Source organism: Nothobranchius furzeri, chromosome 16, assembly GCF_043380555.1.
Source record: "Nothobranchius furzeri strain GRZ-AD chromosome 16, NfurGRZ-RIMD1, whole genome shotgun sequence".
NCBI classification, from domain to species: Eukaryota; Metazoa; Chordata; class Actinopteri; order Cyprinodontiformes; family Nothobranchiidae; genus Nothobranchius; species Nothobranchius furzeri.
Window position 1 is genome coordinate 31,147,304 of NC_091756.1, and position 24,037 is coordinate 31,171,340.

Sequence of the window (24,037 nt, forward strand, 5' to 3'; positions counted from 1 at the left end):
TACACTGATTTTCTATGTAATTACACAACAAACGCCAGATTAATAAAGTGAGTCAGTGTCAGATCTGCACGCGGGACGCCTCATAGATGGCTCCATCATCCGTCTTCTCCGTACCTGCTGGCCGCTTCCCTTTAAGGAGTGAGATGAATGGTGTTAATCAGCAGACGGGAGCTCTTTGCATCACTCAGCTCCAGCTTGTCCTGCTGTAATAAAGCAGCCTGCCCAGCTGAGTAATTACGCTCATCAGTCTTAGCTGCAGCCGCTAACATCTGACTGAATTAAAGCTTTCAGGCGCGCCCAGAAGCATGCCACATTAAACTGACAACCTAATGTTTTGCTTAGTTGTTGGACTTAAATGATGTGATTTAAGTTATTGGTTGAGAGTAAAATGTGGGTGTGGTCCTGACTCAGCAGAACAGAAAAAGGACGCTTTTATCAATTTCAAGCATAAAAGTTGGATTTTATTTATTTTTTAATAAAGAAACTAAAACAGACGCTAAATCTGGAGCCTTATTCAGGCATGAAACTAATCACTACTGAACAAGTACAAAAAATATGTGAAAACAGAAGTAAATCTCTTCTCCCTCCTCTGTCAGGGATTCATGTTTTCCAACATTCATCAGGTCCTTTAGGACCCGCCTCCTCCTTTCTCCAACACTGTCTCCACCATCTTTGGTAGGAAAACTTCCAGGAAATGAAAGAAGTCCTGGAAAACTCCCGCCCCGTCGCTGCTTGGCTCCATCTTGAGCAGTGCCTTTGTGTTCTCGGTTCCACCAACCATCTGGGGCTGAACTTTGAACTCCAGGGGCTGCTTGAGCCCCGGCTCTTTTTCCACGATGTAAGCTGAGACCTGGGACTCCAGGTCCACGCAGCTCCCCTCTGGTTTACACTCTGCGTCCTTCATGAGCTCTCGTCTCACTCTCCTCCTGCCAGCCCACACCATATGCTTCTGCGCGCACGTCCATGGAGGGACTTCGTGATGCCCCCTTTTGGCCAGTCTTGGCTTTTTGCCCTGAGGTGACACTGAGCAATCGCTGCCAGAGGACAAAGGCCTCTTTGCACCAACGGTCACCTCGCCCTGAGAATCAGCACTCTCTGTGCTGTCGTTTAACGAGTTAAAGGAAGCCGACGCGGTTTCTGTTCCTTCAGCCGCAGCTGGATCTTCTCTAAACACAGCATCTGCAGGAGCATGGAGGAGGCACTTGAGGACAGTTTTTAGTACGACCTCCACAGCACAACAAACCTTCTGGAACCACAGCAGCCTGAAACCATCTCCTGCCACCTGCAGCTCATCCTGAAGCTTCTCAGGCAGCGAAGTGGCCTTGAAGGGGATGCTGATGGCCAGCTGCTCTGGTTTTGTCTGCTGCACCTCCATGTGTGGGGTCAACAAGCGCACAAGTCCCCAGGACTTCCCTTTAGTGGACTTGTGCTGGTACTGTAGGCTGCGGCAGTACTTGTCAGCCTCCTGGCACTCCTTCAGGAAGCTGCGGTGAGAGCGTTCGTTCAGGTTTCCCGCCACGTTGTGGGAAAGCTCGAAGGGATCCAGGAGATTCAGGGGGCCCAGTTTGGGACCAGGCAGATGGGACTTGGTGGGTTGTTCTTCTTGCATCGTCTCATCCTGTTTATTCTGGCTGAGGAATTTTGTGATCGGAAGAGCACGTCCCTCCCTCAAAGAGATGACGCTACCGGCAAAATCAAACTGGGCGTAGAAGGAGAAGAAGCCAGCGAGCAGCGAACCTGAAGAGAGAAAACATGGAGGTTTAGTGATGCTTGGAAATGTCAGCAGGAAGCATGTTTCTGTTTTTAAATGACTTACAGAGGTCTTGTGTGTTTTTACAGGGCGGCACAGCGATCGGCTGACTTGGGAAGGTGCAGTTCCAGCCTTCAATCACACACTCCTCCTCCTCACCTGCAGAGGATCATAAAAAAACACACAGTTAAAGTTACTTTCCCGGCTCTAAGGACAACAGAAAGCCATTGAAGAGAAACTGGTTTGTTAAAACATGAAAACTAAGCAGTAAAACCTCTAAATCAGTCCTAAACTGACAGAAGGCCAGTGGAGAGAAGCTACGGCTGGTGGCATGTGCTCCTGTCGTTGACCGACGGGTAAAGGATGAGCTGCAGCATCCTGGATCGTGTGTGAACGATGTAGACATACAGAGCATCATAAAAACATCAAGAGATATGGCCTCGCCCCAGTGATAACTCTCATCACACTCATCACTAGCACAGATTAGAGACTGGGCATGCCAAAGAACACAGAATAAACAAGAATAATCCAGTTTTTAACAAACAAGTCCAGATAGTTACCTGTGCTGCTGTGTTTAACTCGGGTTAAACCGTCTGGGTGTCGAGACAAAATTCAGTCTAAAATCTATTCAGGACATAAATGTATGATTACTACTCCATCGCTACATAGGGAGAATAAAACAGCTGGAGGCGAACGGTAGCTGCAGGTGGTCACATCGACCTGATTAATCACGTCACAGAAGAGAAAACTCCATGTGGAAAATTAAACAGACATAACCAAAATAAATTATACAACATTTTAGTTTTCTGTACATTTTTTCATCTTAATCTGAGGAAAAATCTTAGTTCTAAAGATGATTTAGTCGCGCGCCCCCCCCCCCCCCCCCCCAAATAAAAACATTTTTTTTCCCTTGATAGCTCAAATAAGACTAACTCAAACCCTAAAGTATAATTTCAGCATGAATAATTTTAAACACACCCGTGCAGTTTCCACCTCACGTGTCTGCACGTGCAAACAACACCTGCTGATGTAGGAGCGGACAGGTGGGACTTACAGGACATATCTCTGAGCTGGTCCACGGTGGGGAGGACAGGAGGATCACAGTTCTGCAGGTAGAAAAAGACCAGCAGTGTCAGGGCGTAGTTGTTGAGGAGAGGACCCGAGCCACTGGGATTACCTGCAGGATGATAAACCAGGAAATGTCTGTGCTATGTCATGTTATAATGAGGCTGCTGTGTGTGACCGGACAGAGAGCCAGTCCATCGCAGGGCAACACAGACACACAGGACAAACAATCATGCACACACACACACTCACACCTAAGGACAATTTAGACAGACCAATTAACCTAACAGTCATGTTTTTGGACTGTGGGAGGAAGCCGGAGTACCCAGAGAGAACCCACGCATGCACAGGGAGAACCTGCAAACTCCATGCAGAAAGATCCCAGGCTGGGAAGTGAACCCAGGACCTTCTCGCTGCAAGGCAACAGCTCTAACCACTGCGCCACTGCGCAGCCTCAAAATACTAACGTTCAGTACTAAATTAGTTCACGAAGAAACCAGGTGGCACTGTCATTAAAGCAGGAGAGCTGCTACAGAAGCCTGGAGGTCCAAAAACACACAAGAATGTGTTTTTTCTCAGGAACGGCGATGCTTGCACACAGACCCGTATGGAAGCATATCGCTGGGCAATGCACAACAGAGGGAATGCGTTTTCATCCTGGCTGCAGCTGGATGATGGACAGATGCTGGTGCTCTGGTGTGTGTGTGTGGGGGGGTGGGGGGGTGGGAGGGGATGTGTGAACCTGGTGTGAACGAGTCACAAGAAAGATTGAATAATTTGCAAAATAAAACAACAAAGTCACTAGGTTGGCAACACGAAGGAGTCATAATTAAAAATATATCAATGCCAGTTGTGTTTCCTCGTGCTGACTGTTAAAGCTCCACCCCAGCAGGGGTCTAGCTGTCAGACGGGGTGGAGGTGTGTCCTTCACAAGCATGAAGCCAAAGCCAAATATGAGATCCAAATCAGATTATAATAAAACTTAGCTGAAAGTTTTTTTTGTGATTGTCTGGAGCTGAAATCGAAATAGCAAAAACATTTTGATTAACCCAGAGCTCTCATTTAAAATGTGTAACTTTATGAGGAGATTCTGTAAAAGGTGCTGCTGTGTTATACCGATGGAGACTGGCTTTACCTTCTACATAACCAACCGTGATTCCTGAGTTCAACTAGTCTCCCAGAAACTCAAATTCTTTCATATATTGTGTTAAATGTGTTTTGAAGTTAAAAAGTTTGTTTCTAAGACGCAATAATTTGCTTTGATTATTTGTATTTGTGGAAATTGGCCTCAATGATCAAAGCAATCGCTCCAAGTCCACAATTTCATCTTAAAATGACACTTTGAGATGTCATCACACACTCTTTAATGAAAGGTGTGTTTGCAGCACCGAGGGGGGAGTTCAAAGGAAGACACGGACCTGGAATAAAAGGTAATTGCTTTTCACAGCAGAATCCCTTTAATAAGATTTCATTTAATATCAATGCCTGCACACAAAAGGATTCAACAACAACGATCAAATGAGGATCAGACTCAGTGTAGCTCTGCTGACATCTGCTGGTGAAAGCATGAACAGGACTGCATCCTACCAGCTAACTGCTTCTGCTTGGCCCAGTAGCGGATGGTGTAGACCAGGGGCCTCAGCCTCTCCTCCACCCCTGAACACAGCTGGAGGAAACGCGTGTTCCTCACGCCAAGTCTAACAAACAAAACAGGAAAACAATAACTCCTGCATGTTTTCATTTAATTCACATCTCAGAGATGTAAAACCGTCCTCAGAGACCTGTTGTTGAGCGTGATGTCTCCCTGCAGGTTGAGCTCATGGTGATGGAACTTGACCACAGGGAGGCGAGCGGTGCTGACTACGTGGACCTTGTGCACGCTGGGGACGCAGCGCTTGAGGATGGTGGCAACCAAGTCTAAAACTTCAGCTGGAGAGGCTGTGGACAGATCGATGTCAGACAGGATGGAGTCCTCAGAGTGGGCATCGTCTGACACTCCTTCACCCGCCTGACGACCGGGCGCAGGGAGGGAATTTGTTAGAAAAATGTGACGTTTTAGCTCCGAATGTGTGAACTACAAAGATTTGCACCTAGATAAACAGTCAGACCTGCTCTGTGCTGGACTTGGCCCGAGCTTGGAACACCTTCGTGTTTTCTAGGTCCAGGAACAGGTCCAAGTCACACGAGTGGACGCCAAAAGTGTTCACAGATGAACCAAAGGGCAGAATCTGGCTGTCTGTGACCCACGTAATGTTAAAAACAGAAAAACGCTGATTTTTTTTATCATTAAGCCACAGAATCTGAATGTTTACAAGTTTTAAAGCCCTCACCTGGAAAGAATTCAACAAAAACCTCTTGAAGGAGCTGAACCAGCAAGTCTCGAGTCTTCTTTTCATTTTCTCCCAGCTGAAATCGCTCAACTATGAACTTCATCTGGGCATCCACCTGAAGGAGCGAGAAAAACTGTTTTAGTTCAATCATCTCAAAAAGAAAAATAGAAACACTTGATTTACTGAGCTGTACGACACATGAACCATGAGGATTATCATGCTGTATTTTCTTTAAATAATCTGTAATAAATATGTTGCCCAGCTGCACGGTTCATTTCTGATTATGTCAAATCAGTTCTAGTACGGATGCTCACAGATCCCAGCTGACACAAGTCGGGTCTGAGACGATCTAGGACCTGCTGGAGGTTCTGGGGGTTGTTCTTCTTCTTGGGAATTAACTTAAATTCCTTCTTTTCTCGAGGCTTGACCCGCAGCTTCAGCCCCTTCATGCGGTGCTCTACACAGGACAAAGCTGCCTGGATGCTCTCCGTTTCACTGAACTGCACGATGGCAAAAACACCCTGTGAGCACAAACACACACACCATCAGTCACTCTGCCCATGATTATAACACCCGGCCTCTTTCATGAGAAGGCTTCATCTAATAGGAAGTCCGTCCCACCTTGCCTTTGTCCATGATAACATCTGTGACGGCCCCAAACTGCTGGAAGTATTCGGAGATGTCCGTCTGAGAGATTTCAGGCTTGATGCCACTGACAAACACACTGTGCTCCTCCTGGTTCTTCCTGGTGTCTCGTACAGTCGTCAGGGTCTGATGCTTTCGCCCCTTCACATGCTGATCGACACTCGGCACTGGTCGGCAACAACATCAAAGTATTTAGTAAATCAGAGGGATTTCTACCACTTTACATCCTGATTCACTGTGTTTAATCAAGTTTTTGTTTATTCTAAAGAACTATTTCTTGCAGATTAAATTTTAAACACACAAGTTGAGATCTCCGTAAGTAAAAATGTAAAGAACAGTCTGAACGTTTTACCAGCCACCGTTACAGATGTTCAGATTTATCTTACACTAAACAAATGGATCTGTTTCTGGATTTAAAGAGCAAGTCACCCAAAAATAAACCTTTTTTAAATGAGAAACTAAATAAATGTGTGTCTAATCGTGCTGCAGACACATGTAGTCAATAGTTTTGCACTTGTTAAATTTTTAATTTTCTGCCTTAAATTGTCAGTGTTGTGCCGTTGTCAGGTAAAAACTCTGCTCTACACTTGAATTTAAATCTGCCATCGCTCTTGGCTAAGAGGTTTCCTAGAATGTTAGCTGGTACCATATGATGTCACAATGTTGTTGTGAGCCTATGTGTGTGTGTATTTGTTAGCGGCTGCACCCTCTCGGTCTGCTAGGCAACAGCATTTGTTGCATTTTTCAAACAGGAAGTGGGAGTGGAGTAATACTCTGGTAGGGGGTGACTTGATCTTTAAATGGATTTTTCTGGAGACTGATGCCATTCTGTCATCCTTCAGAAATGTTAAGTTCGTAGTTTCTTTAGTCGTGTACTGCTGGGACTTAACAAACCACGAGACCAATCCCTAACCAATTCAGCAGGCCTTAGCAGTGTCTCATTTTACAGCTCAAGATGGTGACATTTAGAAAATGAATAAGAAGAAGCCTCACTTAGTTTTTGTTCAGCTCCGCAGATTTGTTTTCAATATTTGGGTCTATTTTCTCTTTTGGAACATAATGAGCATCATTCTCTTGTCCTTTTCATACCAAGGAAAGATGCCACTTTTAGCACAAGTGTTGCAGATTTGTGTCGTTTACTTCACTTTACAAACTGTGTATGGTTTTCTTAAAGACTAAGGCTAAAGCTATCTTAAAGTTATGTTTCATACTATTTAGAACTGAATCTCAGTCCACACCAAGGAAAAGGGAAAATAAAGAAACTTTTATTGATGTCTCAACATCCAGAGCCTATGGTGTGAATGTGAATGCATTTGACAGATGCTTTTGTCCATAGAGACTTCTAAGTGGAGATGCAATGTTCAATGTAAAATACTGAAGTCTGACAACTTTTTTTATGCTTGTTTTTACTGTCTTGACCTGTTTGATTGCTGGTATGCCTTGTTGTTTCTGCTTGATTTTATTGAACGTTTTTATTCAGTCTTTTGTGACATTTCAGTAAGGCACTTTGGTCCTCTCATGCTGTGCTGAATACAGTTACAAAATAACTGGTATGGTACTATCTGGTCTAATATAATTACTTGCATTTGACGGTATAGTACAGATTCACTTGGATTTAAAGGTATCGATTGAATTAGAATCGACTCTTTTTGCCTTTTCTGCAGTGCTGTGAAAATTTTTTTTTTTTCAAGAATAATCCTAAACTTTAAGATGATCAATGGTGTGTTATTATTCACTCCAGTTAAAGGCATTTGGATAACAACCACATTTGGTCGTCCCGTATGTAATGTTGGACAAATAAATTTATTGTTTTGATTTTAGAAAGACAAAACAGTTGAGTTAATGTTTTTTTTACTTCCATCTCAGCGCAGGTTGTTGTTTTATTGTTAAACGAACCAAGAAAAACCTTTATTAAACAACATTCCTAACAACCAGGCAGCTCACTCGCGCGCGTGGCTGAGCTAGCTTACTTACTGTTTGGTAAGTTGGTGTTACACAATGCGCAGAAAAACCCTCTCGGCGTCGTTTGAATATCACTGTCTGATGACATGGTGATACTAAACAGTTTAACCAGATACTACACCAAACAACCGTCTACAGTTTAGCTTTGAGGACACCGCTGCGCTTTAAATTAAATCTCCCTCCAGCGTTGGCTAGTTGTTTGTGTTCTGTCCGTCTCTAATATGTGTCCGGGTTGAGTTTTTTTTTTAACCTCACAACCTTCCAGTTCCGTTTGATTATGTTGCATACTTTAAATCTATTTAGCTACTTTTGCATTTTCTTTTAGCCAGCTAGCTAATTACTTTAAACATATCATGTGGTCAACACTACACTAGAATGAAGCATGTTATATTTCTGGTGTAAAACGGATTCAGATATTACTCTTGATTTGTACGTTTGCTGACAAATTCAGCTGTTTAAATTAAACAAATCTCCCAAGAGATTTCAGCCCTTAAACTAAAGTTAAATTAAAAAAGTTAAACTATGTAAACTAGTTTTACATAGAAGGATCAGTCACTTGCATGGATTAATTTTCTGGTCAAATAGAAGCCTTGATTTTAATCTTACAAATGAAAAGTTTAATCATTTTATGTGTGAAAATGCTCAAGAAAAGAGTATTTGTTTATTAATAATAAAGAAACCATGTTTTTCCATTGTAAAAAATTTTATTTTTCCCACCATAAAATTATTTGCTGAACTTGTATTGAGTAACATACAACTTGCAAAAGCATAACCCCTCCCCCAACAACAAATGCCTAAGATCCCTGATGAGTTGAGACAAAAAGACAAACTGGCTTTATTCACAGTAAAATCAGCTAGGTGTTAAAATCTAAATCCAATTAATAAAATCTAAATCCAATTAATAAAAAGAAACGAATAAAGGAAAACAGTAATAATGATTAATACAATTTACAGGTTATTTCTTTGCCTGTCTCCCTCGTCTGGTCCTGGGTTGCGGCTCGGCTTCAGCGACACTCTCTTCCCTGGGTTTTGCTGCCGCCGTGTCAGCAGCCTTCGCTCCTCGTCTACCTCTCTTTGCAGGTTCAGCTTCAATTTTCTCTGAGAGATCCTCCTCTTCAGGTTTGTTGGTTTCCTTTGATGTGTTTTTGCTTGTTGTGTTTGCAGGTTTTGCCCTTTTACCTCTAACTGCCTTTGCAGGGGGTTCTCTTGGAATTTCCAGGACTTGCAGACCTGAATCAAACCTCACAGATTTCTTTGTGTTTGCATTTTCCTCACCAGCCGGTTTTACCGGCTCGTTGGTAACCGTGACCTCAGCTTCTGGGACCTTGGCTGCAGCTCGTCCCCCCCTTTTTGTGGGTTTGAAGAGTGCTGGAGGAGGTTCTGATGCCTGTACTGCTGATTCAACGTGGGCCTCTGCTCCTCTGCGTGCTCTCTTTGCTGGAATGACTTGTGTAACCTCAGTTTTTCTCACTTTTGCGCCACCAGCTTTAATGGGCAGAGACGAGCTGGTACTTTTCTGCTCTTCAGGCTCTTGGTGAGGATTTTCAACTGTAACAACTTCTCTAGAGTCGTGCTTTTTACCTCTCGACCCTTTTGGATTTCCTGTGGAGCCATCGAAGACCTCTGTAGAACCAGGAGTTGCACTTTCTGTGTCTGGTTTTGCTTTTCGTCCTCCTCTTCTGGGCTTTGCAGCAACAGTAGCTTGTTCACTCTTTTCTGGTTCAGCAGGTGGAGCGTCTGCCTTCTCTGGGACAACCACCTCATCAGTTTGGATTTCTTCTGTTGGTTTGACTTGTTCCTGCTCAGCTTTTCTTGTTCTCCTTGATTTTTTAACTGGTTCCTGGCAGTTGGATTTCTCTTCTGAGGTAGTTATGACATCAACATCCTTTTGAACCTCCTCTTTCGGTTGGGCATTCCTTCCTCTCTTAGCCCTCACGGGAGGCTGAGGCTTGATCTCTTCAGGTACGTCCGTGTTGTCAACCACCTTGCTTTGTTCAACTTTGACGTTTCTTCCTCGTTTGGGTTTTCCAGCAGCAGAAGGAATTGGCAGAGGATGTTGAGCATTAGAGGCAACATTTTCACTGTTCTCGTCTTCAGATTTCTTTGGCTCAGCAGGAGTTGGCTTTGCTTTTCTTTCTCTGGCTGGTTTTGATGCAACCTTTTCTAAATGGAGTAGCAAATCCATTTTCTCCTGGGTGGTTTGGACGTCACTGGCTTCAGTGGAAACCCCCGTTATCACCAGTGTTTCAACAGCTGGCTGCTCAGTGGTCATGTCTTGAGATTTAGCATTTCTGGTTCTAGTGGTTCTCAGAACAGCAGAGGGCGCTGCGGCATCTGTTTTCTTTGCCCGTCTTCCTCTGACTAGAGCAGGACCAACGGGCTCTTCTGATGGTTCTGCAGCATCCGGTTTCGGTTCAGCCTCTTTAGATTCGGTTGACATTGCCTTTCTGCCTCGGACAGGCTTCTTCCCAACAGCAGCTGGTTTGGTTTGTGTGGCTTCACAAGCTACCTCGTCACTGGGCGGGTTCATCATTTCAGGAGCCTGAGCGACTGGCAACACCTCCAGCTGCTCACTGCAGGTTTCACTTGCATCTGTTCAAAAAGACAACAATAAATGCTAAGTTAGCAGCATTTGTTTTAAAGGGGGGAGGGGGGTAAATAAAGAAGTCTACCTTTTGGTTCTTCAGCCTGAGAAACATCTTCAGGTTGCAGACGGGGCTCATCTGGTCGTTGCTGTGCTGCAGCTCGTTTAGGTTTTGTCCCTCGTTTGGGTTTCAGCTCACTTTTCTTCACCGGTGCTGCGTTCTCATCGACTTTGTGTTCTGCATCAGCTGGTGGCTTCTCCTCCTCATGGTCTGGAGTTACCTCATCTTCAAGAATAACTATGTCTTGGACCAGTTCAGCTGCATCCTCTGGGGCTTTTCTGGCATTTCTCCCTTTTGTCAGCTTAGGAGCAACCTTTGAAGGCTGAGGGGCCCTCTCTTCGTTAGCATTCACCTCCGTTTTTCTGCCTCTGGTCGTGTGCCTAACAGCAGGTTGTGGCCGAGCAGCCTCAGGTTTCTTCCCTCTTCGTCCTCTTACTGGAGAAACAGCGACGGGGTCTTCAGAAAGTTCCAGTGCCTCCTTTTTGCCTGTAGCTTTTCTAGATTCAACTATTTTTGCCTTTCTGCCTCTAACAGGTTTCTTCTCAAGAATGGATTCAGTCTCCACTTCTGTCACTTTGTCCTCTGATGTCTCCACTTCTGTCACTTTGTCCTCTGATGTCTCCACTTCTGTCACTTTGTCCTCTGATGTCTCCACTTCTGTCACTTTGTCCTCTGATGTCTCCACTTCTGTCACTTTGTCCTCTGATGTCTCCACTTCAGGTAAACTGTTATCTTTGTTATCCTCTCCAGGTGGTTGCTGAAGAACATCAGGAGGTAAGGTTTCCATTACCACCTCATTCATCTCCATTTGTGTGGAGTAAGTTGGTGGCTCCTGCATGAGCTCCTGAAGACCCTCAAAGTCTTCCACAGGAGCAACACCCCTCAACCTTGGTGACTTCATAAGCCTTTTGATCCCAAAGTTCTCTGTGACAGGTTCTCCTTTTTCTTTTGGAGTTCTCACCAGCCTCTTCAGACCAACCATATCTTCTACTGCAGGGTACTTCACTCTGGGAGTTTTCACGACCGTCTTCACGTCACTGAGGCATATTTTCAGGGAGCTCTTTGAGTTTGATGACATCATGCTGGTTATGTTGGATTGTTGCACAGGGGTCAGGGTCTGCAGAAGCTCCTTGACACCATCCAAACTCACTTCAACACTCTCTCGAGTTTTTGGAGTCTTCAAAAGTTTTCCTCTAAGATCTTCAAGTGGTTCCACCTTCTGTTTTGGAGTTTTGAAGACTCTCTTGACCCCAGTGAGACACTCCTGTTGTTCCACCTTCTGCTTTGGTGTTTTCAGAACCTTCCCTCTCAGATCCTCAATGGGCTCAGCCTTCTGTTTCGGGGTCTTCATGATTCTCTTGACCCCGGTGAGACACTCCTGTTGGTCCACCTTCTGCTTTGGTGTTTTCAGAACCTTCCCTCTCAGATCCTCAATGGGCTCAGCCTTCTGTTTTGGAGTCTTCATGATTCTCTTGACCCCGGTGAGGAACTCTGGTAACTCTGGTTTCTGTTTAGGAGTCGTTACCAATGACCTCTGCTGTTTGCTAGACTCAGATTGAACTTCAGGGGCAGAAACATCACCGATGAAGCTTGATTCTTGATCTCCACTGAGGAGACGTCGGACCGCTTCACTATTGTACCTTTGACTCTTCACGGTCGAAGCTACACTAAGTGGAGATACCATCATCTCACCTGAAAGAAACATATTTTATGCTTATTTAGCAAATTCTAAGTAATATTTTGATCCACTTCTACTAGATGCCCCCATACCCGGCTCCTCTGGTGTGTTCAGCACTGATGGCTCCATCGCAGATGTTCCCAGAGGTGCTGCTGGTGTTTTTGTGCCGCTGCTTTCATTCCTGAGAGATCTCCTCTTCTTCTTAGTTGCGGGAGTTTTAAACATTTCAGAAACACCTGAAAACACAGGAGTAACAAAAGTGAAATCCAAATGTCTACAAAGTGTGTGTGTGTGTGCTCCTGATGGTTACGACAGAAGAGTTACCAGTCAAGTCCTCATCCATCTTCATGTCCTTTATGAAGAGTGCGGTGTTGAGGACCACCTTCGGTGCGGCTCCGGTCTGATGCACAACCATTCGTTTGTGAGCTCGGCCCACAACGATGGTAGCAGGAGAATCTGCGTGCCCAGTGCTCGCATGGCCCTTGAGGTTCCGGGCAGGTGTCTGACACATCAGGACATATTACTTTTAGTTGAGTGCTAAAGTGTTTAAAGACTAAATCAAACACACGTGTGGTTTATGAAGCCTACCTGGAGTTTAGACACACGCTTCTTTGCCGTTTTTTGGGCGACCTTTTGTTTAGCAGGAGCAACAACTTGGGCCTTAGTTTGTCCAAACTTAACAATATCTGCCCAGGAATTCAAGACTGGACGGAAAGAAGTCAGAAAATCAATCACTGAGATAAAAGTTTTAAAATGTCTCTGATCCAACAATAAAAAATAAATAAAACACACACACACCTTTCATCGATGCTCGTGAAATTCCACTTCTTCTCTGCAGAATTTTCACAGCGCTCCTGGAAACACTTGGGGTCTTCAGAGAAGTGCTTTTCATACTTTTCCTCTTCAGCTGCACTTTGGGAGTAACAGTGACGGAGAGCTCCTGTTGAGAATCAGCCTCTCCAGATGGGGAGGGGGTGCAGATCCGGGACACAGAGAAGCGCCCCTGCACCATTGGGGTCTGGACGCCACCTGGTGTGATGCCAATCAAGGAAGAGTCTTTCAGAGAGACGGGAGTTGACTCCGACAGACAAGAGCTCTTCTGCTGACCAGGGCTTGAACTCTTTTGTTGAGTTCTTGGCCATTTCTTCATTGGGGGAGTTTCCGCATTGTTTGTACAAGGTGACTTTTCCTGAGCAGGGGAAGAACTCTTGGATTTGGGAGAAGTTGTTGCAGGAGAAGCAGATTTTGGAGACTTCTGAGATTTTGGTTTGGGAGACTTTCTCCCAGGGGATGCAGACTTGGGAGAAGAGGACTTTGACTGTGGAGACTTCTTGGCTGAAGAGCTATGCTCGGGAGAAGGAGACCCAGATTTCGGTGACTTGTTCCCAGTTGGTGTCTTGGGAGAAGCACTTGTATACTTCTTAGGTGGAGTCTTAGCTTTTACGGGACTTCTCTTCTACAGAAAACAAAAATCAGATTAAACAGGAGTTGAGAGCCAGACCTAAAAAGTAAAACCCAACTTCTGAGACGTACGGTCGGCAAGCCGATGACTGAGGCTCTTCTAAGCAGTGACCGTTTGGGCTTTAAGAGAGACAAGCTCCTCCGTGGAGTGGCTCCCCTACGCAGCGGAGAATCAGGAGGCAGGCGCTTATCAAACAACTCTGGGCTCAGTTGACCCCCAAAGGAAACTCGTTTCTTCTTCATCTTTGATGCTGGAAGGTCTGGTCCAAGCTCTTCACTCTTGCGTTTCTTGGAGACCTCTACCACTAAAAGCAATAAATAAATAAATAAAAAACAAACCCAAACATTAAAATTAGTGCAACACTGAGAGCCAAGTAACTGCTGTACTTCAAACTTCACTGTCAGACCTTTCTCAGCTGTTCCCGGGTTTCTTGGAGATGTTCTTCTAAGAGTTTCAGTTTTAGGGGACTTAGTTGCTTGCTCCTCTTGTTCAGTGGAGGCTGCAGATTTAGCCGGTGTGGTCCCATTACTCCTCCTTCTAGTCGGTGATTTGACTGTTTGGGAGGAAATTTGCTCCAGGACCTCAGCCACACTAAACCTCTGAGGAGTTGCGCTGCTTCTCCTCTGTACTGAAGTGGCTTCAGACATGGTGGCAGGTTCACCTTCTACCACGCTGGATTCAGCAGCAGAAGAAACCTGGGTGGTTCTTCCATGGTTCTTGACTGACCACGGTGTTCCGCTGCCTTTATCTTTAGGATGTGCAAATAGTTCAGCTCCTTCCTTCATGGGAATGAAGACGGCAGGTTTGTCGCGGGGCTTTGGAGTGCAAAGCCTGGAAGATGGTGTCTGAACCTGGCTTGAAGTAGATTTGCGAGGGGTCTCGACATCCAGAGATTTTTTGATCATTTGATACAGATCGCCAAAAGGAGAGTTGGTCTTGTTTTGCAGCTGGCTTTCATCTTCCTTTGAGTCGATCGCCAACTCCTTCTCCAGAGATCGCTGAATGTTGTCGATGTTAGCTCCATCTTTAAGATGGGCGCCTAAACGGTGTTAAAGGACAGATTTTTTATTTCCCCTGACATTTATTCTAGGACAAAGATTACATTGAGATTGAATATAAAATGCACAAGCATACAATTAACACGAGTTACAGAAAAATATCGTCATGTGAAGTTATTTCTTAGTAAAGGCGTCATTTTCAACCATTGCTCATACAGTATTACCTTTGGACACTCTAGATGACCTCTTTTCTCTGCTCTCTGCAGGAACACCATCACTCACTTCCTGAAGAATCTAAACAAATTTATTGCATTATGACATTTGTAATTTTGCATAGTTCACAAGTACATGTCGAGACATGTTAGGCTAAAGTAATCAATCATAGATGATTTATTTACTTTGAGGGTTTCAGATTTGGCCCCTGTGGAGATCCTCTTTTTTGGTGTGGAAGCCGGCGGATACTCAAACCTGAAAGTTATCAAAAAATATATATATAATGAAATAATGAAGAAAAAAGCGCTTCATAACAGTTTGAAAGTACTTCTTATCAAATTCTAACTCAATCACTTCAAAAGAGACGATTCAAAGCTCTTGGAACTGTTTTAGACGTGACTTCAGAGCAGTTTGTTGGGCACTTCGCAACACAATCAGTCTTCACCCATTCACACACACGCTGGTAGTGATGAGCTACGAAGTAGCCACAGCCGCCCCGGGGCGTACTGGCAGAGGATACTGCCAAACACGGGCCACCTGTTCTTCCGACCACCAGCAGGCAAGGCTGGTTAAAGAGCAAGTCACCCCCAAATCAACTATTTTTTTCCTGATCAACAATATAAATGTGTGTCTAATCGTGCTGCAGACACGTGATGTCAATAGTTTTGCGCTTTAGTGCATTTTAGTTGAAATTTTAATTTTCTGCCAAAAACAGTCATTGTGCCGTTGTCAGGTAAAACCTCTGCTCTGCATTTGAATTTAAATCTGCCATAGCTATTGGCTAAGAGGTACCCTAGGATGTTGGCTGGTACCATATGATGTCAAAGTGTTGTTGTGAGCCCGTGTGTGTGTGTATTTGTCAGCAGCTCTGCCTTCTTGGCCTGCAAGGCAACAGTTTTTGTTGCATTTTTCAAACAGGAAGTGGGAGTGGAGTAATACTCTGGTAGGGGGTGACTTGCTCATTAAGTGTCTTGCCCAACAGTAGCATTCTCTGACAGGAACCAGGATCAAACCTACAACTTACCCATTACTGGTCAACCTGCTCTACCTCCTGAGCTACAGCTTCCGCAGCACCAACAAGGTTCCAAAACAACTAGCATACATTATATGAAGGATGATGTCGTTCTCAGGTCCTGTTTGGGTCTTTAATGGATGTTTCCTCCTACTTTATCAGACATGATTTTCAGATAATGTTCATCTAACATCATTTCATTTATTTGCATTTGCAATCCACTTCCTGTGTTTTTAAGTACAACCTATTGTTATGGTCAACTTCAAAATCTGAACAGAAAATGATTGAAAAATAAATAAATGCTAAATTCAAAGAAAAACTTTAAAGGACCTTCAGCAAACTGGATAATTACTGATCAAAATCACTTCAAACAATTACAGGAAGGTTTGCTAGAAAGCCTAATGTGCAGAAACTGTTATTTTAAATGTTTGCATAAAAGCATTCTGCAGGAATGTGTGCAAGTCAGTTGCATACGCATTTACCTCCAATTTAATAAATGTTCGTTATGGGTTAAGAAGAAAAGAGCTGACACCAATTAAATCTGAACAAAAACCTTTTATACTAACCTGAAAGAACGATCAAGAATGGTTATAACATCTCCGTGCTTTAAGCGTTCCGACTGTTGCAGAGCTTTTCCGTTGACACGTGTTAGACTGACCGAGCTCAGATTGGTTAAAATCACCTTAAAGACAAAAATAACACACACACACACACACACACACAAAGTAAACCCTTAACACAGTTAAAATGTATCATTTATATTAATCCAACAAAACTAAACTACAAATAGAAAACCTAGCAGCTTGTAAATGAAGCTGTTCATGTAAGCTACAGTTATAAAGACAAGGCAACACTTTTATCACCAGTGTGGATCATTACTTCTTTATTTTCATTCAAGTCAATCCTGCAGTGCTCCTTGGAAACACTTGGAAGTTGAATACGAATATCACACTCTTCCTTCCTGTATGAACAAAAACAGGACACGGTCAACATTTACGGACATCTCGCGCTACCCTAAATTCAGATTCAATCCACCGTCTGCAGGAGAAATAAAAATAATGTGGAAAAATGACAACTGATTGCAAAAGATATCCAAACACATCCCCTCAAAATGTAAGCACAGACAGCAGCTCCTTCGTGACTGAAAACCTGCTTCTCATCCAAAGAACTATCAAAATGCAGATAACCAGGACTTTTAACTGCAGTGAAAGCTTCATTAAAGCGAAATCGATAAAAATGATTCACCCATCTTCCTTCTCAGGGGTAAATTAGGATCTTTGATGTCCTGGTTTACACACTTTTGATGTGAATTGACGTGCATTTAAGCTAAAAACAAACTCAGTGGATCAAGGCATACAAACCTTCTCAATATATTAAGAAAAAAGCATTGAACAGAAAAAGAAGCCCTGAGGTTAGATCTCTCCAACACCTAGGATGCAGCTTTAAATCAAGCCCCTAAGCAGTTTCACAGCAATCCACGTCTTCAGGGTAAAACATCTCCCACGTGGAGCGCATCAGGATGAACTGCTGACTTGATGCGTTTTAAAGAACAAGGAGGTCCTACTAGGAGCCATGCAATGATGTGAACGCTTACCTTCCAAACAGACACGATGTAGTCAAAGGAAATTCAGTTCCATCTCCTCCACTCCTCTTAATGACCACAATCTTTCCATGCAAAGGCATTTTTCTAACGTTACCTGAGAAAATACAAACAAGCTGTCAGAGCTTTGGAACACCATGCCACCTAGCTTTGTAGTCTTACACAGATAGGCCTTTAGCAGAATAATGATTAATTTAAACCAGTGTAATACAATAAGAAGTGGAGCAATTCACCTAGTTAATGGTAAAACTTGTATCACTCACATAACCCTCTACCAAAATGCTCCTAGTTCATTTAAAACTATTGTCTGAAAAACCCCACGTGCTAAGCTGCCATGAAAATCTGATTTAAAATGCACAACTATGCAAAGAAACGATTAAAACCATGTGACACATTACGAAAAAATATGAAAAATTTGGGATAAAAACGTGGCAAGACATGTAACGTGCTAAGTATTTGGTACGAGGTCAGTTTAAAATGTTAGTCGTGTACTAGTTTACGGAAAAAAACGAAAAACAACGTCCAGCTTACTGAGTCCTACCTGAACAGTCTTTAAACGTCGATCAATTTGTATTCGTCCATAAAAATAATCTGGATGCGATTAAAAACCAAGTTTAGCAACTAAATCATCATCTAAATAAAAGAAATCATCCCGCTACCGCCAAACCAGTAACGTTTGTGTGCTACTGCCACAGCCGTGCCTTGTGGAATCTTGGGTCCTCCGCACAGATGTATCACTCCGCCAAACCACTAACAGAGTAACCACGTAAAATTAACGGGTTTAAGGTCTTTTGTCTGTATGTAATATGTGTGTTGGTTTGACTTGTTTTGTTAAGGTTATGTTTTCCATTTGACTCTGCCATTAAAATGTATTCTGCTGCATTCAGGCAAAAGGAACTACTTTGTTTACATTTTTGGCGGAACGATCCCAGTAGGAGGGCGAAATCGTAATTTGAAAATGTTTGAAATTCCGCGCGAAGGGTTCTGATTGGTTGAACGTCACAGCTTTACAACAGGGTGGGACTTAAAGGATTTGAAGGCGTAATGTCACTCCTGTTTTCTTTTTGATCTTTCGAAACATTTGATGTCTCTTTCGTGGAACCATAACTTTTTACATCCACGTTTTATTGATTCAGGAGTTTGAGGTGGGATTGGTTTTACTAGTAGGGTGAGGCGATGCCTGGACCCTGCAGAGGTTGCACTGATAGCCCTGCACCAACAGGTCATAGTGTGTCATGCTTAAAAATTAGGTAAATCTATCCTAGCTACACATTGCATCACACTACTGTACAATTTCCCCCTAGCTGCCTACAGCGCTAAAAACTCCGTTTTGATTATAAATTGACTTGACGCCCTCTATTGGTGAAAAGCTAGAACCACATCCTGGCTCTGTTGAACCATTCAGAAGAGATTACCGTATATTATCATGGGATTATTCTTGTGCTTAAATGATCAAGAAAAACTTGGAAATCAAACCAAAAGTAAGAATTTGAGAGAAAATAAAACGTTGAAAAAAAGTGGTTTCAAAGATAAAAGTTACTAGCTGTAGTTATTATTATTATTGATAATTCCTTCAAAATAAAACATTCCAGTTACTATCATTTTGAATTAATGTTAAAAGTATAGTCAGTTCAGATAACGGGAAAGCCCTCATTTATACAAATTACTTAACTACCTAACTAATAAAACTAAATAAGTACCTTTAATCTTATAATTATATGTGCAAGATTAAATCAATGAACTAAAGCAGGAGCCATCAGCAGCTACCTACAGCTCTAGCACAGTATTCGCCCTCCAACATTATGGATTCTGAGCCTCTTCTTTGTGCACGCTTGGACTTTGGTTTCCAAATGACCTGCAGACTTCTAAAAAAAAGTAAAGGACTCAGAACCACTGAGCAACAGCCCAGCTGTTGTTCTCCTCAGTCCGGGTGAAATGCTTCTGATGTGTCTGGTTCAGGAGTGGATCAACACCATGAATACGACATTTGCAGCCTAATGTGTGGGATCAGTCTGTGTATATTGGCCCTTGATGCTCGGACTCCAGCCTCGGGCCCCTCCTGTTAAGAATCCCCAGATTCCCGAAGGGATTGTTTCACAATCCTCTCAAGGCTGCGGTTCTACCTGTTGCTGGTGCAACTTTTCCAGCCTGTTTGGGAACGGTGCTCAGTGAACAAGCAGCTTCTTAAGATGAGGAGGCCAACATAACCTTTGCAGGTTTATTGAGTTAATTAGCTGATTAAGGTGTGACACCACAAGTTTCCACTTTTTTCCCCTTTAAGTTTTATTTTAGCAAATACGAGGGTAACTTAGACAACCTTATACATGAATATAGGCAAGTGTTGTTGCCTCCTTGGGTTTAACAAAGCTATGCAAGCAAGGCATAAAGTTCAAACAGATGAGTCCTGCTTGTTTGTGAGGAAACGCAGGGCCCTGTGAAATATTGTATCCTGGCAACAAAGAACTGATGAACAATGTCTCCGTGGTCCAACACATTCAGGAAAAATGTTTGTACAAGTTTTCCTCACATCCATCTTCAGACAGGATTCAGGTGGACTTCAGAATCCAACTTTTAAAAAGACCATTTTTCATCAGTCCATGTTCCCACATCTTTGTAAGCTCATTTTTTCCCTTCTAAGGTCCAAATGCTTTCATGCTCCAAAACTAGAGAATGAGTTTTTGAAATAATTATAAAATTTGTCTTTGGATTTGGGAGCTACTTCAAGTGATGGAGTGAAATCAGAAGCTGATGGGAAGCAGTCAACAAGAGCTCGGTTAACAGAGGCCGCAGTAGCATAAATCAGAGTATCATCAGCATACAGAATTTAACATTTTGTATTAAGGGTTTTACAATATTCTCGTTTTCTGAGATGCAGAATTTTTTTTAATCTGTAGCCATAATCATCAGTCACAGGTGAAATGAATCTATACAACTTCCACTTTCACTTTCTGAAACGAGTAATTTTAAAAACATACCAATATTCTGCAAAGTATCTTTTCAGTATTACGCTCTGGGGCTGTGCATTAAGAACATCCATGTTCCCAGAGGTTTTAGAAAAACATCTATGCAAATGACGGAAAGAATGACAAAGACGTGTAATTATTAAATGTTGATTTATTTTTTTAAATCTTTTTGTGTTTTCTTTCAAAGTTCCTTGATAATCTTGACAACATTTCAACATACTCTTCAAACGGTGTGTCTCTTCCTAATCCAGATTATCTGTGGAGGGAAACGTTGTGCGCTGTTCTGAACAGGTTGAGTCCTAAAAGATGAAAGAAGCAGCTTTTTTCTTTTCTCCAAACAAATAAAAGAAAAAAAGAACACATGAATTGGAGAGACTCCACACACTGGCATCCTATGTTGCAACACTGAGTGGTCCGAGTCTCTCTGCACGAGTCCTGGTCCAACAGGCGTGAAAACGTGTGTGTGAGTGGAGGAACATAAAATAAAATCCAGGGGCTCAGTAGCAGAAGTGTGTGTGTGTTTGTATGTGCATTTATGATTGGAGGCTTTAGAAAGGGGAAGGGGTTGCATTACAGGACACGTACACATAACAGGCCAAGCACACAAAATGATTCCTTCCTGAGACATCGTGAGTTTACAGTAAAGATGGTCCAGATATTAATGGTGAAGGCGTTTTGGTGTAAAGTGAGTCACAGGGCGCAAGGTAGCTCCAGATCCGGCAAACGTCACACGAGATGCTGAAGGGAAGGGGAGAGTGGATTTGCAGGAGCTTGCATTATATATTTGGGACCTTCATTTACTTGTTTGAACAATGACAAAAAAAAAAAAAAAAATTATAAAAGAACAAATGAAGAAATCTGCTCTGGTCTCATCTGCTACAGAGTGATTCGCTCAGAGTACCGAGAACGACGAGTTTTATCTGGAGTAAATACACCAGTCCCCGTGTGACACCTCTCTACGATTCTGGCTTCTAATTCACCATTTTCACCTCTTCCTTTCTGTTAAACGGGAGAAAAGAAGCTATTCCCCGACAGGAGTGCTACTTTATTGTGTACTGTACATTTAAAGTAAAAAAATAAAATAGAAAAAGAAGTGGGCAAGCGTCGAAACCGTTTAGTGAAAGCCACATTCTGAACAGCCAGTGATCGATGAAGAGTCCGTTACAAAACTTCCTTCAGTAAAATGTGCTCATGTTTTTTCTCGAGTCACAAAAATCTATAACAAAAACACATGAAAAGGAATAAAAAAAAAAAGAACCAATCAGGTGAGGCCTAAAAACTCTTCATAGCTTTAAAGAAATGAATACAGCTTATATACACAAACTCAAAAGCCACTTAAAGTACACCTTAATAATGAATCTTCATTAATCTGATTTCTTGAGAGGACCTGTCACAATATCATACAACCAAGCTCATACAATCAGTTTTTTTCATTCGCTTGGAAGAAGAAAAAAGAAACAACCTGGAAAAGTAGGTGATATTCATTGATCTCTTGCACGTTTGTATCTGTGTTTGCCTGATTTAAGAGAAATATCAATATCATTTTGCTTTTTTTTTTGTTAATTAGAATATACAAAACTGAAACGTCTCTCGTTGCTCTCGATAGGTACGAAAAGATTCAAACGGTGAAGGAGTACGACGATTTCTAATCTCAGCGCGGTAAACATCCTCGTTTCAGCCTGCAGCTCTCTTCCTATCCAATAGTTCCTTAATTTTTCTATATATATTTATATATCTTTTGTACAAAATCTGTTCTGTTTCACTTTTTTTTGAAAATGGAAAAAAAGTAAAGACCCAAAGTCTTTGAGGAGTGAGGTCTTTTAGAGGAGTCCCAAAGTTGCAGCCTGCCTCAGAGTACAGGAACGAAACAAAACCAAAGTGTCTGGTGTTGAAGTCAGTCTGTGTTCATCAGGTCGTCCCGTTGTGCTGCTCTCTCTCTCTCTCTCTCTCTCTCTCTCTGGTACAGCTGCTCGTCCCTGCATCCAGATTCATTTCCATCTGTCTTTTTTGGAGGAGAGTGGTGGAGGAGGGGGATGCGCAGCACCAGAGAGGAGAGTGGAGGGAGGTGGATTGGCTGTGTGGTACCTCGACCTGCTCCCGCCTCGCCTGCCCTCACCTACGGACAGTGTTCCAACCACAGTGACGGCAAGCGGATCAGGAGATGTGGACTCGTGTCGTGGGAGGAGGAGGAGGTCGGCTCTGTCGGTCTCCGATGTTCAGCAGTCGGGGTCAAAGCCCACCTCCTGTTCGAAACAACGTGGGAGGAGACAGAGACCGACACGAAGAGAGAAAGTAAGAAATCGGGTGGGCCGTCACTACGGCGATTGTGTGGCTGGACTGCTTTGGGCAGAGCTGGGGGACAGACTGGGGCTGCAGCTGCCTGGAGGGGCGCCGCTGGGCCTGCTGCCCGTGGCGCCGCTTTCTAGACCTTCAGAGTTCTCCAGCATCTCCTGGATGAGAGGTGGCATGGAGCCTGGGATCTCCATCTTCAGCGTGATGACTCTCTCAGCTCCTGCAGCGAAAGATTTAACAGAGTCAGCAACAGGAACAGCTGATCTTTAGTCCTAATCACAAACAGCTGACCTTTAGCACTGATGCTCCTCAGGTCAGTAATCTTCATCAGCATCTTGGGAAACATGTGAGGTTTGTGAGGCCTCCTCTTCCTCACGTAAATCTTCAGTGCCTCCAGAAGGGGTTCCTGAAGGATGTCCACCTTGTCGGCTTCTTCCAAGTCCTGTCGATCTGTGGAGAACCCCAAATGGAGAAAAGGTGTTCTCTTACAGAAATGATGTCTTTATTTCTGTGTTTAAACTATATTTTATGTGTTTATCTTTAAAAATGAATCTTTAGTCAGCTTAATCTAGAAACTCACTGGGCTGAGACCGATGCTGACGACTGTGAACGACTAAACAGAACGATTTCAAATACTTTGAGATTAAACTGCAAAAATACATTTCTGACAGCTGTTTGTTTGCAATCGTGTCATTTGCACCATGTGACCCAGAAAATGTGCCCTATGCACCAGTTCCCCAGCAGTCCCAGTCCAGTGAGCTACTGGCTTCAGAGCTGTGCAGTACCTCCACAGAGCAAGCAGATGGCGCTAAGCAGCCCCGTCTCCGCATCATCCATCTCCAGAGGAAGGAGCTGGTTGGCAAAAGCAAAAACCAGGTCGGTGAGCGGCCCGAAGCCAGCATTGTGCATCTGGGTTCTGTTTAGCGTGAGCCCATCTGAGAATGTCATGGTGTCTTGCTCCGGCGTGTAGCGCGTACAGATTCGCAATATCTGAGGAACAGGGAGGAAGCTGCTGGTTAGGAGCTAGAACGGTTTTGTGCTTTGTTTGTGGAACGACAGAGGAAACGCTGACGCTTGTACCAGGATGTCCAGACAGGCGGCTTTGAGCAGGGTGATCTGGTCGGCGATGGTGAGCGTGGTGAAGCCCGGTAGCTGTTTGGCGAACTCCACCGTCTTTATGATGCATTTGGTGGAGAGCTCGCTGAACTTGTCCCACAGGTCTACATCCAACGACACGCGCCTTTCTGAGCTGTTAGTCTGAGAAAATAGAAAACATTCACAAAAATAGTGAGAGGAGAATCCGGCTTAGAAGAGCTAAACAGACGGTGGGTTTTGTACTACAGACCGTAGTGTATTTGCCCAGCTGGCAGAGAGAGGGGAAGGTCTCCTGGTGCGCTTTGCGAACTCTGTCGATCATCTGCT

The 24,037-nt window shown here is 43.5% G+C and overlaps 3 protein-coding genes across 5 annotated transcripts in view; all 3 read right to left on the bottom strand.

The window, feature by feature from the left end:
• Window positions 1-439: 439 nt before the first annotated feature.
• tut1 (terminal uridylyl transferase 1, U6 snRNA-specific) lies at window positions 440-7,971 on the bottom strand. 2 transcript variants are annotated; one of them, XM_015963489.3, is made up of 10 exons: window positions 7,765-7,971; window positions 5,767-5,957; window positions 5,460-5,666; window positions 5,146-5,260; window positions 4,924-5,051; window positions 4,597-4,823; window positions 4,403-4,512; window positions 2,805-2,927; window positions 1,817-1,909; window positions 440-1,737 (listed from the first exon to the last, which is right to left on the bottom strand). In XM_015963489.3, the coding sequence occupies exons 1-10, from the start codon at window positions 7,838-7,840 to the stop codon at window positions 629-631; spliced, it is 2,379 nt and encodes a 792-aa protein (XP_015818975.1). In that variant the 5' UTR covers window positions 7,841-7,971; the 3' UTR covers window positions 440-628. The 2 variants fall into 2 exon arrangements, with proteins under 2 accessions (XP_015818975.1, XP_070401507.1); XM_070545406.1 differs by lacking the exon at window positions 7,765-7,971 and having other exon boundaries at window positions 5,772-5,930.
• A 465-nt stretch (window positions 7,972-8,436) lies between these two features.
• mki67 (marker of proliferation Ki-67) lies at window positions 8,437-18,041 on the bottom strand. The gene is made up of 14 exons (XM_015963486.3): window positions 17,902-18,041; window positions 17,355-17,457; window positions 16,640-16,721; window positions 16,327-16,442; window positions 14,934-15,003; window positions 14,760-14,829; window positions 13,944-14,576; window positions 13,609-13,841; window positions 12,874-13,531; window positions 12,664-12,779; window positions 12,400-12,577; window positions 12,168-12,311; window positions 10,425-12,089; window positions 8,437-10,344 (listed from the first exon to the last, which is right to left on the bottom strand). The coding sequence occupies exons 2-14, from the start codon at window positions 17,441-17,443 to the stop codon at window positions 8,708-8,710; spliced, it is 5,691 nt and encodes a 1,896-aa protein (XP_015818972.2). The 5' UTR covers window positions 17,444-17,457; window positions 17,902-18,041; the 3' UTR covers window positions 8,437-8,707.
• Window positions 18,042-22,437: 4,396 nt separating this feature from the next.
• The window catches only part of raraa (retinoic acid receptor, alpha a), a 99,938-nt gene continuing 98,338 nt past the window's right edge, over window positions 22,438-24,037 (bottom strand). For both annotated transcript variants that reach the window (XM_054749112.2, XM_015963485.3), the window contains exons 4-8: window positions 23,961-24,037; window positions 23,696-23,872; window positions 23,401-23,605; window positions 22,907-23,065; window positions 22,438-22,835 (exon numbers count right to left, since the gene is read on the bottom strand). The exon at window positions 23,961-24,037 is cut by the window's right edge and continues 87 nt beyond it. In XM_054749112.2, coding sequence (XP_054605087.1) covers window positions 22,639-22,835; window positions 22,907-23,065; window positions 23,401-23,605; window positions 23,696-23,872; window positions 23,961-24,037 — 815 coding nt within the window. In that variant the 3' untranslated portion in view covers window positions 22,438-22,638. The remainder of the gene's footprint in view (window positions 22,836-22,906; window positions 23,066-23,400; window positions 23,606-23,695; window positions 23,873-23,960) is intronic.

Bases quoted from the DNA above. Each gene is read 5' to 3' on its own strand.
- tut1 (XM_015963489.3), bottom strand. From the start codon at position 7,840: ATGTCATCAGACAGTGATATTCAAACGACGCCGAGAGGGTTTTTCTGC. The intron at 4,513-4,596 runs GTCTCTGAGGAC...TTTGTTTGTTAG, and splicing joins GACATCACGCTCAACAACAG to ACTTGGCGTGAGGAACACGC. The intron at 1,738-1,816 runs GTAAGTCATTTA...TTCTCTCTTCAG, and splicing joins TAAAAACACACAAGACCTCT to GTTCGCTGCTCGCTGGCTTC.
- mki67 (XM_015963486.3), bottom strand. From the start codon at position 17,443: ATGCCTTTGCATGGAAAGATTGTGGTCATTAAGAGGAGTGGAGGAGAT. The intron at 13,532-13,608 runs GTACGTCTCAGA...TGTTTTCTGTAG, and splicing joins CAGTCATCGGCTTGCCGACC to AAGAGAAGTCCCGTAAAAGC. The intron at 12,312-12,399 runs GTAACTCTTCTG...CTGTGTTTTCAG, and splicing joins GATGGATGAGGACTTGACTG to GTGTTTCTGAAATGTTTAAA.